The sequence below is a fragment of the Guyanagaster necrorhizus genome, assembly GCF_019112545.1.
Source record: "Guyanagaster necrorhizus MCA 3950 unplaced genomic scaffold BT62scaffold_16, whole genome shotgun sequence".
Classification (NCBI taxonomy): domain Eukaryota; kingdom Fungi; phylum Basidiomycota; class Agaricomycetes; order Agaricales; family Physalacriaceae; genus Guyanagaster; species Guyanagaster necrorhizus.
The window spans coordinates 137678-150011 of NW_025064895.1; the positions used below are offsets into that span (position 1 = coordinate 137678).

The window sequence follows — 12334 nt, forward strand, 5'->3', positions numbered from 1 at the left end:
GTGTACGTTCTTGGGTTTAGGTGTACCTTCCTAATTGGTAATCTTCAAACATGTGTGGCTTGATGGTCTAGTAGTATGATTCCTTGTTAGGGCTGTACCAATTCGAGGAGGTCCCGGGTTCAATTCCCGGTCAAGCCCGGCCACTGGACTTCCTTTTTTTCTTGTTACCCGTAACTTGGACAGCTAACTGAGAACTTGGAAGTAACTGTAACCTTGGTTCGAACCTCGTGCTGTGTCACGGGTGAAACTGCTGTTCTGAATCTGCGAATGGTACTTTGGCTTGGTGTCTATCTGTTCTTATCTTCCTCTTCAAGCGTTGACGGGAACCGTTCGTCCGATGTCCCGGCAGGTTTCAAGATCTACTGTATCATTTCTCAGGATCCGTTTCCTGAGTGGCAAGGGTCCGGGCGTCAAGCAAGTCCGCTGCGATAAACATCAGTCATCGTGGCAAATGCTTCAGCTCGATGATTGAATCAGCACCGGCGGTCCGTCGCCTACGGCCGAGAGATTCGGGAAGCTCTCTTTATCAGGCGGCGCACAAATCCAGCCCTTTCAACGAAAAATATATCCTATCGATTCACTGCGCTTGATAACATGTAGTCTGAGTAAATCTACAGACAAGGCGGATCTTCAACAGCAAGCTATCAAGTTGGCAACCGCTTATTACAGGTCCGAACTTGGCGGCAGGGGAGGCTGGAGTTGATCGAGGCACTTTTGATCAGAAGCTCTACGTCAGAGATCGCTTAGCGAATTTTACATGTACATACGTTGCATAGCCGGTACACTCTGTATATAACTATGGCATGCATTATCAGGGTCGTTGCGGCTACTGTTCCTCCGTGCCACCATGGTCCTTGATATTCAAGCTGGCTGTTTCGGTACCTTCTTCAGGAAGAACAAATGTCGCCTCCCACCTGCCACTCCTGAGCCCTCAAAGCAAGAAACAGAATGTTTGAAGGCAAGTTTCAGGACTATAATCATTCTTGCAAACAACTAATGGATGTAAAAAGGGCTGTCTGAATCTTAATTGTGATTTCTCGTATGCGACCCCCTCAACATGGTGGAATATTCACGATCCAGTTCCGACCTATTCTCCACCCCAAGATCACCACATTGATTCCTTCCGGTGTCCAGAGCTCATCAAGATCGTTGATACCACTCTCGACAGTCTCAGTCCCACCCTTAGGCGCCTTAGCTTGAAAATTCATGGCAAGTATCTATATGGTCACCAACATCTGACCCCCGTCGCCCGCTGACACGGACACGATCTAGATCATCCAGAAATTGGTTTCGAAGAACGGTCAGCACACAACCCGTTCCTCTTCTATACCGGTTCTCAATATGTTCCTGAAGATATGCCCACGATCTTCTGTCCGCCTACATGGAAAATCACGGTTTTCAGGTCACCAGACAATACCTGGGACTAGATACTGCCTGGCGTGCCGAGTACACACACGGAAAAGGCGGTAGCACTCTCGGCATAAATTCTGGTAAGAACATAGTAGTCCTTTCGGCTTTGAATGTTCTCACATATCCAAGAAATGGACGGCCTCAGCGGTATCGGCCATGCTTGCGGTCACAATCTTATCGCTATCAGCGGCTGCGGCGTCGCTATTGCTGTAAAGGCTGCCCTGAAAGCACTGGACATCCCAGGAAAGATTATACTTCTCGGTACGCCCTGTAAGCAATGAATCCATATTCACAACAATCGCAGTTTTAACTTCCAAAACAGCCGAAGAACGCGTGGGGGGCAAGATCATCCTGCTGGAGCGTGGTGCATATAAAGACATGGATCTTTGCGTCATGTAAGTATGCCTCGTCTTCCCAAATCAAGCTCATTGAGGACCTCACAGGTGTCATCCGGGTCCCGGACCTTCCAACTCGGCTAATCTTGGCTCGACGACAGCGATGCAAGAGGCAGAAGTGGAATATTTTGGGCAAACGCAAGCACCGTGTTAACTTTATTTCCGCTCATCGCAACTGAGTTATGTTTGTAGCGCGCACGCGGCAGCTGCCCCATGGTAAGGACATTTCCGTTCTCGAAATTCTGACCCCAAAAACCATAACCCTCTTTCAGGGAAGGAACCAATGCTCTCGACGCCGCTTTCTTGGCATACTCGAGCATCTCCGTCCTTCGACAGCAGATAAAACCTGACCATCGTATTCACGGCATCCTAGGTGGAAAGAATTGGTCTGCGAATGGTATGTACCGCCGTCTAAACCGGGTAGCCGACATTGAAACCAAGATTCTCTAGTCATACCTGACTACGCCCATATGACTTGGATCATCCGCGCACCGACTCATGGGGAAACAGGTGAATTCGCTGAGCGTGTCAAGGCTTGTTTTGAGTAAGCTCTCATTCCTATTCACCGATAACGAGCGTCCAACTTTCCCGGGATCAGAGCAGCTGCCCTAGCAACAGCATGCAAAGTCAACATAAAGTTTGCGAGTCCATATTACGAGCTCCTTCAGAATAGCGTTCTTGGCAAGTGATAATCGTTCCATTGGCAATGTCAGACTCACCTCGGTCATCTGATTGTCACAGGAAAAGAATTCGCCGACAAGGTCGGGAGGAACTATGGTATGGTATCATCAAACGGAGATGGATCATCAGCCTCGACAGACTTTGTGAGGCCTGTGTTTCTCCGTTGTTTCCCCCGCTGACCATCTTCTCTTCATTTCAGGGCAATGTGTCATTCGGTTAGTAATTACAGCTAATTACAGTTTGAAACCCCGGTCATGAAAGGACTTCTTACTCTCACTAGCCATTCCCGCACTTCACCCATGTTATGGTAAGGATGTGTGGTGTATCGCGATCAACAGCTGATTTCTCTTTCAGCTATTCCGACTGAGCCCAAAGGGGGTAATCACACACCTGCATTCACCAAAGCTGCGGCAACTATGGAAGCCCATGAAGCTACGATGACAGTAACCAAAGGTCTTGCTCTCACAGGACTTCGGGCGTTACAGGATAAAGTTTTCCTCAAAGCTGTGAGTGGTATCTGTCTCACTGGAAAACGTCGCTGAGGTGAACGCTTTGCAGGTCAAAGCAGAATTTGTAACCCAAACCCAAACGCGGGCATCTGTGGTTTGACGAATTTGACGAATAGGAGGCACGCAGACGGCTGCATAGTCGCCATATGGAGTCCATCGTATATATACTCACACGTTGGTATTTGATATCGGTGAATTCGCCTCTTGAATGATTTACAGCTTTGATCAATCAGTGGCCGTCTTTCAAATCGAATTTATATGAGTTACTACCTGCCATATCTTTCCTGTATCCCTTTATGTATGATTTATCTGCGTTGTGATTAGGACGCATCGGGGGGCTCGCGCCAAACTCGATAGTCGCCTATTCCATTCGACATGCGGATCGTACGCAGAGATTCGAGAAAATGACCTGCTCGAGACGCGTTCATGATGTCAAGCATAGTTGAGCACGCTGCTTTAGTAAGTCAAGAGTCTACGTTGGATGCGACATGCTTCTGGAGATGCTTCTACGCTTTTGCACTTCCAGTGTGAAGCTCATAGGATCCCGCGCAACATCAGATCGGTCTGAAATTATAATACTTAGAGAAGGTGCGCTGCTAGATGGCAAAGAGTCGTTGTGATACGATGTACGTGGAACATGACGCGGACGCACCACGTTGGAATGTGATAAGCCAAATGTTCGCGACAGAAAAGTAATGGGAGAAGGAAGGAATGGTGGGATGGGGAAGAGGGCGCCCTTTTATAATTTTATAACTCGTCGGGGGCGAGGGCGCGCAGATCGCGCATGATGATCGGAATGCGTCATAGATACGTCAACCGTCGGTCGGCACGGGCGCAAAATCGACGCATTGTTCGAGCTCAGCCAATGGCAAGCGGTATCGTTTAGCCAATGAGAAATCAGTCAGGCTCGTCATAACAGTCGTACTAGGATATTCCTAAAGGTTTAAAGATAACTAGATTCCATTAAAATACTGATCATCCCTGGCATGAAAGATAAGAAAAACTTATTCTAAAGGAAACATAGCAAAGACGCAATCAATAATCATACTCACGTAGAAGCAGAAGGCTCAGGTGCCGACGCTTCAGCAGGAGTAGGCGAAGGCTTCTCCTTGGCCTGTTTCTCAGCGAGTTCTTTCGCTTTAATCATCTCTTCCCGCTTGGATTTCGCAGCCTTATGCTTCGGTTTAGGTGCTGCAGCCTCAGCTACCATCCTTTCTAGTTCTCTGCGTTCCGCATCCGACTCATCTGGCACCGTTGACTTGAAAATGGCTCCGATGAGAAGTAGTCCCTAATATGAGCGCATCAGCACACGTAAATACGAACGAAGCACGACTGACTCTGGCCCGGTTGTACATAACCCTATCTGGGACGCCTTGCTCTTTCAACACATGATCAAGTACTTCACGAAGAACTTGTACCACTTCCAGTCGTGCTCCACGCCATGACGCCAGCATAATCTAGGGGACTCAAATCAGGAAAGAGCGCAAGGAACGAAATAAATGCCCCCCTATACCTTGCCAGTCACATCCATTTCAAGCGCTCTTAGTTCCTCTTCGCCCAGTTCACCCTTAGCCTGCATCTTCTCCATTTCCTGCAAATTCGACGCGTTACTTCACATAAGAAGCTGAAGGCGAGAAAACACTTACGAGCATCACATCTCTCACGCTCAATCTATGGTGCGAGTCAAGCAATACGCCACAGGAATATGAAGAACAGACTACGTACGCGCTTCCGATAACGCCCCAAACGTCTTTGGCCAATGAGCCCTTTTCCTTCAAACGCGAAAAGAACCCTGGGCTATCACGCGTTCAATACACGAAACAAATCAGCTGAATCGGCCCGCCACGCACATGCCGAAAAACTTTTTTGACTTGAGGAATGAAGTTGCCTTCATCATGTAGACCATCCCGATGGTATGCAGAAGCTCGACGCCAAAGCTCTCTAGCTTCAAGTCCTCTGCTTCTCTCTTGAACTTTGCCTCAAATGCCTGTGTTTCCGGATCATCCTTATCACCTGGGTTCTTGGCCTCCACAAACGGACGTAGCCTCTCTGTTAGTTTCCTGGTCAGCGTCGCTACTCTCTCTTCCATGGCTTTGCGACGCTCTTTCTCTTGTTCTCGCCACTTCTCCCTGTGTTCCGCAGCTACTCTCTTCTTGCGTGCAGCAGCTTCCTTTTCCTTCTCTCTTGCACTCTCTTTGGCGCTGGGGGATAGTGAAGCTGTGGACGCGTCTTTGCTGTCATTGGCGTGTAGGACGAGGGAGCTTGGATGTAATTGGGCATCAGGCGGTGCAGGTTGAGGCGTCGACTGAGGAGTAGGTTGTGACGGCTTTGATGATTCGGAATTATCGGCAGAGAGCGTTGTTGATGTTGCAGAACTGTCGGGTTTCTGGCCGCCGTTGAGCTGAGTCTCGACCTCTGCTTTTTCTTCCTCTGTCATCATCGTAGCCACGGTTGTCATATCCTTCATGATGGTGATTTCTCCGATCTAAAGGCATTAAGGCATCAGTGATATTGAAAGCAATGCCCACCCACATATTCTGCAAATCGTTCACCGCCAAAGACATTGGCAAAGAAGCCGGCAGCATCCTCCATGTTGATTCCACCTTCCTTGTCCACCTTTGAAAATCAGGATATGTATGCAATGCAAAAGAAGGCGATTCAAGAACGCACCATAGATTTTCCGTTCTTATCGTACACAGCTCGCAAGTTCTAAGCGCCACGTTAGTAGAAACATAGAAATCTAAATTACACCACTCACCGAGTCAGAGAGAACTTGATAGGCCTTGCTAAACTCGATTCTTGAGTAAAATTTGTTGCCCTCGACCATGTAAGATGCAAATACCTGATTTCCTTGAACTTTTCTTCCGCATCGGGTGACGGGTTCTTGTCTGGATGATACTACAGCAGACTCAGCACATAGAGGAACAATTGAGGAGAAAAACGGTACCTTCATCGCCTGTTTCCTGTAGGCCTTCTTGAGCTGCGTATCATCGACATCCACGGGGACCCCAAGCTGGATAGAAATGCTTCAGTGGCAGGAGCTGAGTTTCAGATGCATTTGCCTGCGTACAAGGTCGTAAAACTCGGTTTCCACCGGCGCCATTAATCTTGAAGATAGTAGATGATAACCGTTGCTGTCAAGAAAGTGAGAGAAAGGTAGAAGTTACAGAAGAAAAGGAAGAAAATGGTATAACGGTCCTATAATGAATCAAAGTTTGACCCGGGCAAACTCAGACACAGACGATATCGTGACTTCATCGGATTTGTAAAAAATGATGACGCGCAGTCGCGAAAAAATCATCGGATCGTAAGATTCATTGCGTAGTGTACTGGTTATACAGCATAAATAATATCCGTAAAATGGGAATAAAATAGGCTGAACGTGTAGATATAAACAGAGAACTACGTGAATGTACGATATCGCAAAGGAACTCTGTACCTGCTTGTAAAGGAACGCCGGAGGTGCACGAGAATGGGAGAAAGGGCTTTAAAAATATACAACCCATAAACATATGTCAATCGTTCTCCTCTATCCCCAGGGCTGGCGTAGAAAATCGCACGGCCTTCTTCCGGGGCAGAATGTCTGACGTACTTGTGCGAGGCGATGATGCTGGGGAGCCCATTACGGACGATGGAGCTGAGAGAGACCGGGCTCCGGGTAGAAATCGCGACATGCGCATTTTCAAGGATGTAAGCGAACGGTTCGACTGCGGCGTAGAGGGGCAGTTGGACGTCACTGTCGTTGAAGAGGCAGTGGACAGACCAGGATTGGCTGACGATATAGTCGAACCTGGCTTCTTTAACGATGAGCGAGCAGGGGGAGGAGGGAGCACGACGGATGGGGTCGTACGACGAGACGTCTCATTCTGGGCGTGGTGATGCTGAGACCCCTGCGCAGAAGTTCGGCCGTATGGCGAATGGTACTGTGCCCTCGCTGGCCGCAAATGGGGAGTACGAGAAAGATGGAGGCCCATTGCAATCTGTTCAACTGTCGGTGGTGAAGACGACAGGTCGCGTTGCCGGAAGGATGATGGTATGTTCCTCTCTTCAGGGGTAGAATACATTCCACTCTTCTACAAAAAAGTAGGTGAGCAACAGACAATAGGAAGGTGATAATGAACGTACAGAAACATTCGGCTGTCGCTTTTTCATGGTCGAACCATGAGAGACCAATAATGATCGCTTCACCGAGGTCATGAATCTGGACGCTGTATTTTGGTGTAGGGTACAGAATGACGACGACCCTGTCACAAACTCCTCTTCGTAACGCTTAAAAGACGGCGAGGAATCAAGCAGCTCCGTCGTCGTATGGACATGGGAGGTAGCACGCGAAGATAGGGAGGAAGAATGTCGACGGTGAGTGGGTCGCGGTGTGCTCATCGGGTCGAAAGACATGTCGTCGTCGTCGCGAACGATATCCACAGAGGTTCCAAGTGCCGTAAGGGTCTAAACGCGAATAGCGACAGTTCTGGAGGGCCCGAGACGGATCTAAGGACAAAATGCAGGTTTGCGTTCAGTCGTGGCGGTCGGTCGCAGGCACGGCACGGGCATTCCCAGTTCGGACCGTCCAAACCATACAAATACGTGCAAATAATACGCGTGTGCCGCGCTTTGTTTCCGCGGAACCTTTTCTTTTCATAGAAGTCATTGTATTCCACTTTTTATTGTATTACAGAGGTTTAAAAACACCACTGTTTCCTTCTTATTATCAAGGCGAGCAGGTTCTGCCCAAGTAAATTCCCTCCAGCGACTAGACCAACCATTCTTTCTATCAACTACCAACCATTCTTTAAATAATTCCCCCTCACTATAAACGATGCCTTCTTCCATGAACTCCCTCTGCTACAAGGACTCTGTATTTCCCTTTCCCCAACCCGATTACGACTCCGAGTACTATCCGTAAGTTTGCCGATTGCTTTCAACTTGAAGCCGTCTCAAATTCATGATTGCGGATGCAGTGCTTCAAAAACCGTACGACTGTCATCTTGCACTCGTTATATGGAGCGCAGAGTCGTCAAGGCATGGAAGAAAATTACCGGTCTGACTAAAAAGCAGCACCGCGCCTCGTTCCTCCCTCCGAACTTCGTATTCGTTACCCCATCAGCAAAGAGGCGGAGTATCAGATACGTTTATTAGGGATGTTGCTGGACGACACTATATGTGGACCTTTTACAAAGGGTTATTCTCGGGATTTACATGGAACTTACACGGACATTACACGGACATATGGACATATTATTGTCGTATACCTATAATAACTATTCCCCTGTAGCTTAGAATCATTATGTGCCGTCTGTATCCATCTCTTTGAGAAGCTTTGAAATCGTCAGCGGCTTCTAAGGAAATAACAATCACAGGCGAGGACAAATCAGTTTCTCGACTTCACTCTCGCATTGAAGTTCAGCCACTTGTCGCGCCTGAGCAGCATCTAGCGTCCTCTGAACAGCAGCACGTTTCTCCTCGTCTGCCCGTCGCTACGCACATATGTCAAAAAGGGTTGTACAATCAAGGTCGCACATTGGCGTTATTCTACATCTTGACTCCGTAACACTCTGGTTTCGATGTCGCCACCTCGGAGTTGCGGGTCCCAATCTATGAACAGCGTCGAAAGGGTCTGATCAAAACGACAAGGAAAGCCTACGTTCTTTTGCGATTCCTCTAGGAGTGTTAGCAATTTCTCCTATAGACCGTGTCAAACATGCTGTCAGAAAAAGGCCGCAAGTGGACATACTCTCTCAGCTTTGATTTTTTCTATTTCTTCCGTGAATCCCTCGACCTGTTTCTTCAGGAGACCAATCTCAAGCTGGGCATAAGCAAAAAGAAAATCAGGATGAATTCAAGGGATTGGCAAACCGCATCAAGCTGCTCCTACACCTATAAAATTGTTGAGTTATTCTATCGCATCAATCTCTAGGAATATTCACTTGTCCACACCCAACCCAGCACGACGATGTGCCAGCACCATCTTCCATGTTGATATCGCCACTACTATACGATGCAGAAGAACCATATCAACATCTTCTTCGACCGCGATGGGACTAGTTGTGATCGCAACAATGCGGTACTGACGAGGCATATGGGTGGGAGACTCGAGTATGTCCGTGTCCATGAAACAACGGGGAGGAAAAGAGGTTGGGGTTAAAGGCAACAATCGGGATGCCAGACGACCAACGCGAGGGATGGATTCCGGGGTAGGATACGAGTGCGCTCGTATGACCATCTTGGCGGGTGTGCTGGGGAGGAACCTGAAAGGACCTACAATAGACTCGGTTTCCATGCCGCTATTCGTAACGATGAGAAAGCCTGAGCAATACGAGACACCGAAACTTTTCACCTTTCTGCCTCTGGCTCTTTGGAATCCAGGTCCATATGATCCTCGGGCTCGGGGGATAACGAACGTTCACGTTCGTACCGCGCTTTGAACCTCTGTAGATCGCTATCTAAGAGCTGTAAAGAAGTCAGACGGCACGTCAAGAATAGGTCAAAAGATCACACATCCGTATAGAGAGGTCTTTCAATTTGACCTTGAGGCAGCGCATGTAAGCTCTTCGTTGAGCTCTTGGGGATAGCAAACCGTCTTGGCAGTCTTCGATCATATCTTCTATCCTGGAAAGCAGAGGTCACTGAAAGGGTCCTCAAAAAGAACCTGCAAGCTCAATCCCTTTTTCATGAGACGGACCATATTTCTGTTCATCTTCATGAGTCCAGCCTCCGTCTGTACCATATACTCAGAGCCAACAACTTGAAAGAAATGCAAGTGCTGGAACACTCACCGCTTTGATGACTGCAGCACGCATGTAGGTCTCGGATCGATGGCCCTTTCGTTCCCCAGCATCTATGCTTTCTTTGACACCTGTATGTCCATTCAGCAGCAATAAGACTCAGAGGTGGGAATGCTGTACTTCTTCCGATGATTTCGTCTATGATATTCCACCGCTTGTCTCTGGGGCAGGATACCCAAGGCTCTGTGCAACGATTCAGATGAAATTGACTGTGAAAGAAACCACATGAAGAACACACTTTGAGCGTTGGTGGGTTGAGGAGAGCGCCTGGTCGTCTTGCGAGCCATTGTACGAATGAATGAAGTAGATAATAAGGTCGACTTGGAAAAGACTGTCGGTGAGAAACGAAAGGGGAAGTGTTCCAGCACTACTTTTGATATGCAAAGAGAAGAGAAGGGTAGGATCTGGGGTACGTCGTATGCACGGCTTTTATACCCAGGCCAGACAGTTCCCTTTGTGAAGGTTCGCCGGCGCCACATTTATAAACACAAAGGCACCTTTCACCCTGTCAAATATTCAAGAATAGGATACAACCGTATATGGTGCGTCGGTCAAATTGAATCGAGGTGGGGGATGCAGAGATAGTAAGCGAGAATTTCTCGAATTATATCACTGCAATGTGATCCACTTCAGAACACGGTCCGGTGCACATACGGGGTATATTAGCATTCGTTTAGATGTGCGTACGCCTGTATCTACGTCCATCTATGTGTGTATAATGTAAATAAGGGGGGGATAACACTAAAGAACGAAAGAATCCGCCCAGTGCTTGATGACACCTTGCCCAAGACGATGTATCTCAAAACGCTTGATATCCCGTGAAATAATGGTAGCATGCGAGTTGTGCCCAATATCAAGATATACAAGCTCTTTCTTTATCGGCAGGGTATTCAACGAGTGCACGAGCTCTTGTTGAAGCGGACTCAACATGGCCTTGGGCTCCGAGCTGGTACTCGTCTTACGTTTGCCTTTCTCCGGAAGGATGTTCTTGGATGAGGATGTGGTGCCAGGATCGTCGATGACGTCGGCGACAGCATCTTCTACTTGTCGCTCAAGGTCGGACAATAGATGAATAAGGCGTTCGCTGTTGGACTCGTTCTCCTTTTCTAGGAGTCTGATTCGGGCTCGGGAGGATCGCGACGCAAGAGAAAGACGAATAATGACCAGAGATACGCCAATAGGGATTAGGATAGGAAGAAATACGTAGAATACCTGCACTCGCATTAGTGAAGCCATAAATGCGATCGGAAGAGACTGACCAAGTTAAAAGGGAAGCGAAACTGGAGAAAAGGCGGTAGATATATCCGCTGTTTCTTGTCTTTGAGCCATTGTTTAGAAAGTATAGCCGGTTTGGACGAAGGGATAGGGGATACTGCGGGAAGAGCATATGATTTGATTATGGGATTGTATCCTTCAAGCAGCTCACTGTCAAAATAATAATCATCAGATAGCCACAAGGAGATCTGAGAGACGTACATTTCAATTCCGTTGGTTGCATGGTCTAAAAAGTTGTCCTCTAGTTCTATGGCGGCGGTCACATACGGTACAGTACGATCATTTACTCTTGGAAAATTTGTGAGCGAGCGTTAGGTGAAAAATACTAGGGCACTCACGAGTTTGCATAGATTCTAAGCGTTTTGAAGGCAGCGAGACTTTTATAAAAGATTTGATCTAGATATATGATCAGGGCGTGAGGCCAGGGCGTGCTGCATGGATTATGGACAAACCTGGATCGGCCATGATGTCCAGGAGAGGACGACCTGTAGTCGACCATTTGTCCACACAATAAAATTGCTCTCCCGTTCGCGAAAGAAGCCTGGGACCAAGTGTAGAGAATAAAATCGACAAGAAGGATGGATATGTAGGAAGGCCAACATGAGGTGTTGCAATTGTGTTGAAGTTGAAAGGCGTGACGTCTTGGAAGAAACCTCGTTGATGAAGGATGCTGAAGAGATGACTGGGCATGAGCTCTTTGAGGTGCTTGGACTGGAGCTTACCCAACGACATAGCGAGAAACGAGTCCTCCAAGACTATAGCCTGTGATAGAAAATCTGACGACCTTACCGCCATCCTGTTGCAACTTGTCTACTTGGTCCAAAACCTCTTATAGGTCAGGGATAGTTGCGTTGGATGTACGATGGACAACTACCTCTTGCGCTACCCTTTCACCTCCCCAATCTATCCCATCGTATGTAGATGCTTCTTTGTTGGTTTCTGCCACCAGAAGGCGCATTTCAATGGCTTCGGAACTGGGTTGAACATGTGTTTCCAGCATGATACGCTTCAGCTCGGCCATGTGAGAAGGATTGCCCCACATTCCGTGGACGAGAACAAGGAGATGATAGGAAGACATTGGAGCACTACTGACTCTCAGAGGGAAATCGTAGGGGTATATGGGAGTGAGTAGTAAGCAAGGAAGGTAACCGCGGCAGTTCAGCCGAGTGATCCGTTTACAGTCATTCAGAATTACTCACTGCTTGCCTTGATTCTGTCTGTTTTTAACTGTTTCTTTCAGTTCGACCACTGTGTCATACAGTTCGTCGGATCATTTCAAGGT

General features: G+C 47.8%; 6 protein-coding genes and 1 non-coding gene across 7 annotated transcripts; 3 read left to right on the top strand and 4 right to left on the bottom strand.

Moving 5' to 3' along the window:
- Window positions 1–56: 56 nt before the first annotated feature.
- On the top strand, window positions 57–138 carry BT62DRAFT_t109. Its single transcript has one exon. It is a non-coding gene; the product is annotated as a tRNA-Pro (tRNA).
- An 890-nt stretch (window positions 139–1028) lies between these two features.
- BT62DRAFT_898906 (uncharacterized protein) lies at window positions 1029–3028 on the top strand (the record flags this gene model as incomplete). Its single annotated transcript, XM_043183349.1, has 14 exons — window positions 1029–1224; window positions 1273–1300; window positions 1354–1490; window positions 1540–1680; window positions 1733–1805; window positions 1854–1952; window positions 1998–2021; window positions 2078–2202; window positions 2256–2349; window positions 2404–2479; window positions 2519–2629; window positions 2686–2701; window positions 2767–2793; window positions 2841–3028. Coding segments are annotated over 14 exons (1335 nt in total), but the record flags the coding sequence as incomplete, so codon positions are not given.
- Window positions 3029–3837: 809 nt separating this feature from the next.
- On the bottom strand, window positions 3838–6246 carry BT62DRAFT_933317 (DnaJ-domain-containing protein). Its single transcript, XM_043186532.1, has 12 exons — window positions 6066–6246; window positions 5943–6008; window positions 5838–5893; window positions 5754–5781; window positions 5666–5704; window positions 5528–5611; window positions 4846–5480; window positions 4721–4792; window positions 4642–4666; window positions 4509–4586; window positions 4333–4452; window positions 3838–4283 (listed from the first exon to the last, which is right to left on the bottom strand). Exons 1-12 carry the CDS (start codon window positions 6096–6098, stop codon window positions 4044–4046), a joined length of 1476 nt encoding a protein of 491 aa, XP_043038410.1. The 5' UTR covers window positions 6099–6246; the 3' UTR covers window positions 3838–4043.
- A 300-nt stretch (window positions 6247–6546) lies between these two features.
- Window positions 6547–7531, bottom strand: BT62DRAFT_951146 (uncharacterized protein; the record flags this gene model as incomplete). Its single annotated transcript, XM_043188167.1, has 2 exons — window positions 7121–7531; window positions 6547–7068 (listed from the first exon to the last, which is right to left on the bottom strand). Coding segments are annotated over exons 1-2 (792 nt in total), but the record flags the coding sequence as incomplete, so codon positions are not given.
- Window positions 7532–7641: 110 nt separating this feature from the next.
- Window positions 7642–8337, top strand: BT62DRAFT_1077142 (uncharacterized protein). Its single transcript, XM_043179273.1, has 2 exons — window positions 7642–7894; window positions 7954–8337. The coding sequence occupies exons 1-2, from the start codon at window positions 7812–7814 to the stop codon at window positions 8129–8131; spliced, it is 261 nt and encodes an 86-aa protein (XP_043038412.1). The 5' UTR covers window positions 7642–7811; the 3' UTR covers window positions 8132–8337.
- Window positions 8338–9414: 1077 nt separating this feature from the next.
- BT62DRAFT_198493 (uncharacterized protein) lies at window positions 9415–10387 on the bottom strand. Its single transcript, XM_043180022.1, has 4 exons — window positions 10016–10387; window positions 9898–9960; window positions 9491–9848; window positions 9415–9442 (listed from the first exon to the last, which is right to left on the bottom strand). The coding sequence occupies exons 1-3, from the start codon at window positions 10254–10256 to the stop codon at window positions 9724–9726; spliced, it is 429 nt and encodes a 142-aa protein (XP_043038413.1). The 5' UTR covers window positions 10257–10387; the 3' UTR covers window positions 9415–9442; window positions 9491–9723.
- Window positions 10388–10416: 29 nt separating this feature from the next.
- Window positions 10417–12197, bottom strand: BT62DRAFT_951148 (lipid particle protein). The gene is made up of 7 exons (XM_043188168.1): window positions 11927–12197; window positions 11775–11878; window positions 11505–11722; window positions 11391–11448; window positions 11254–11340; window positions 11037–11202; window positions 10417–10989 (listed from the first exon to the last, which is right to left on the bottom strand). Exons 1-7 carry the CDS (start codon window positions 12128–12130, stop codon window positions 10519–10521), a joined length of 1308 nt encoding a protein of 435 aa, XP_043038414.1. The 5' UTR covers window positions 12131–12197; the 3' UTR covers window positions 10417–10518.
- Between the last annotated feature and the right edge of the window lie 137 nt (window positions 12198–12334).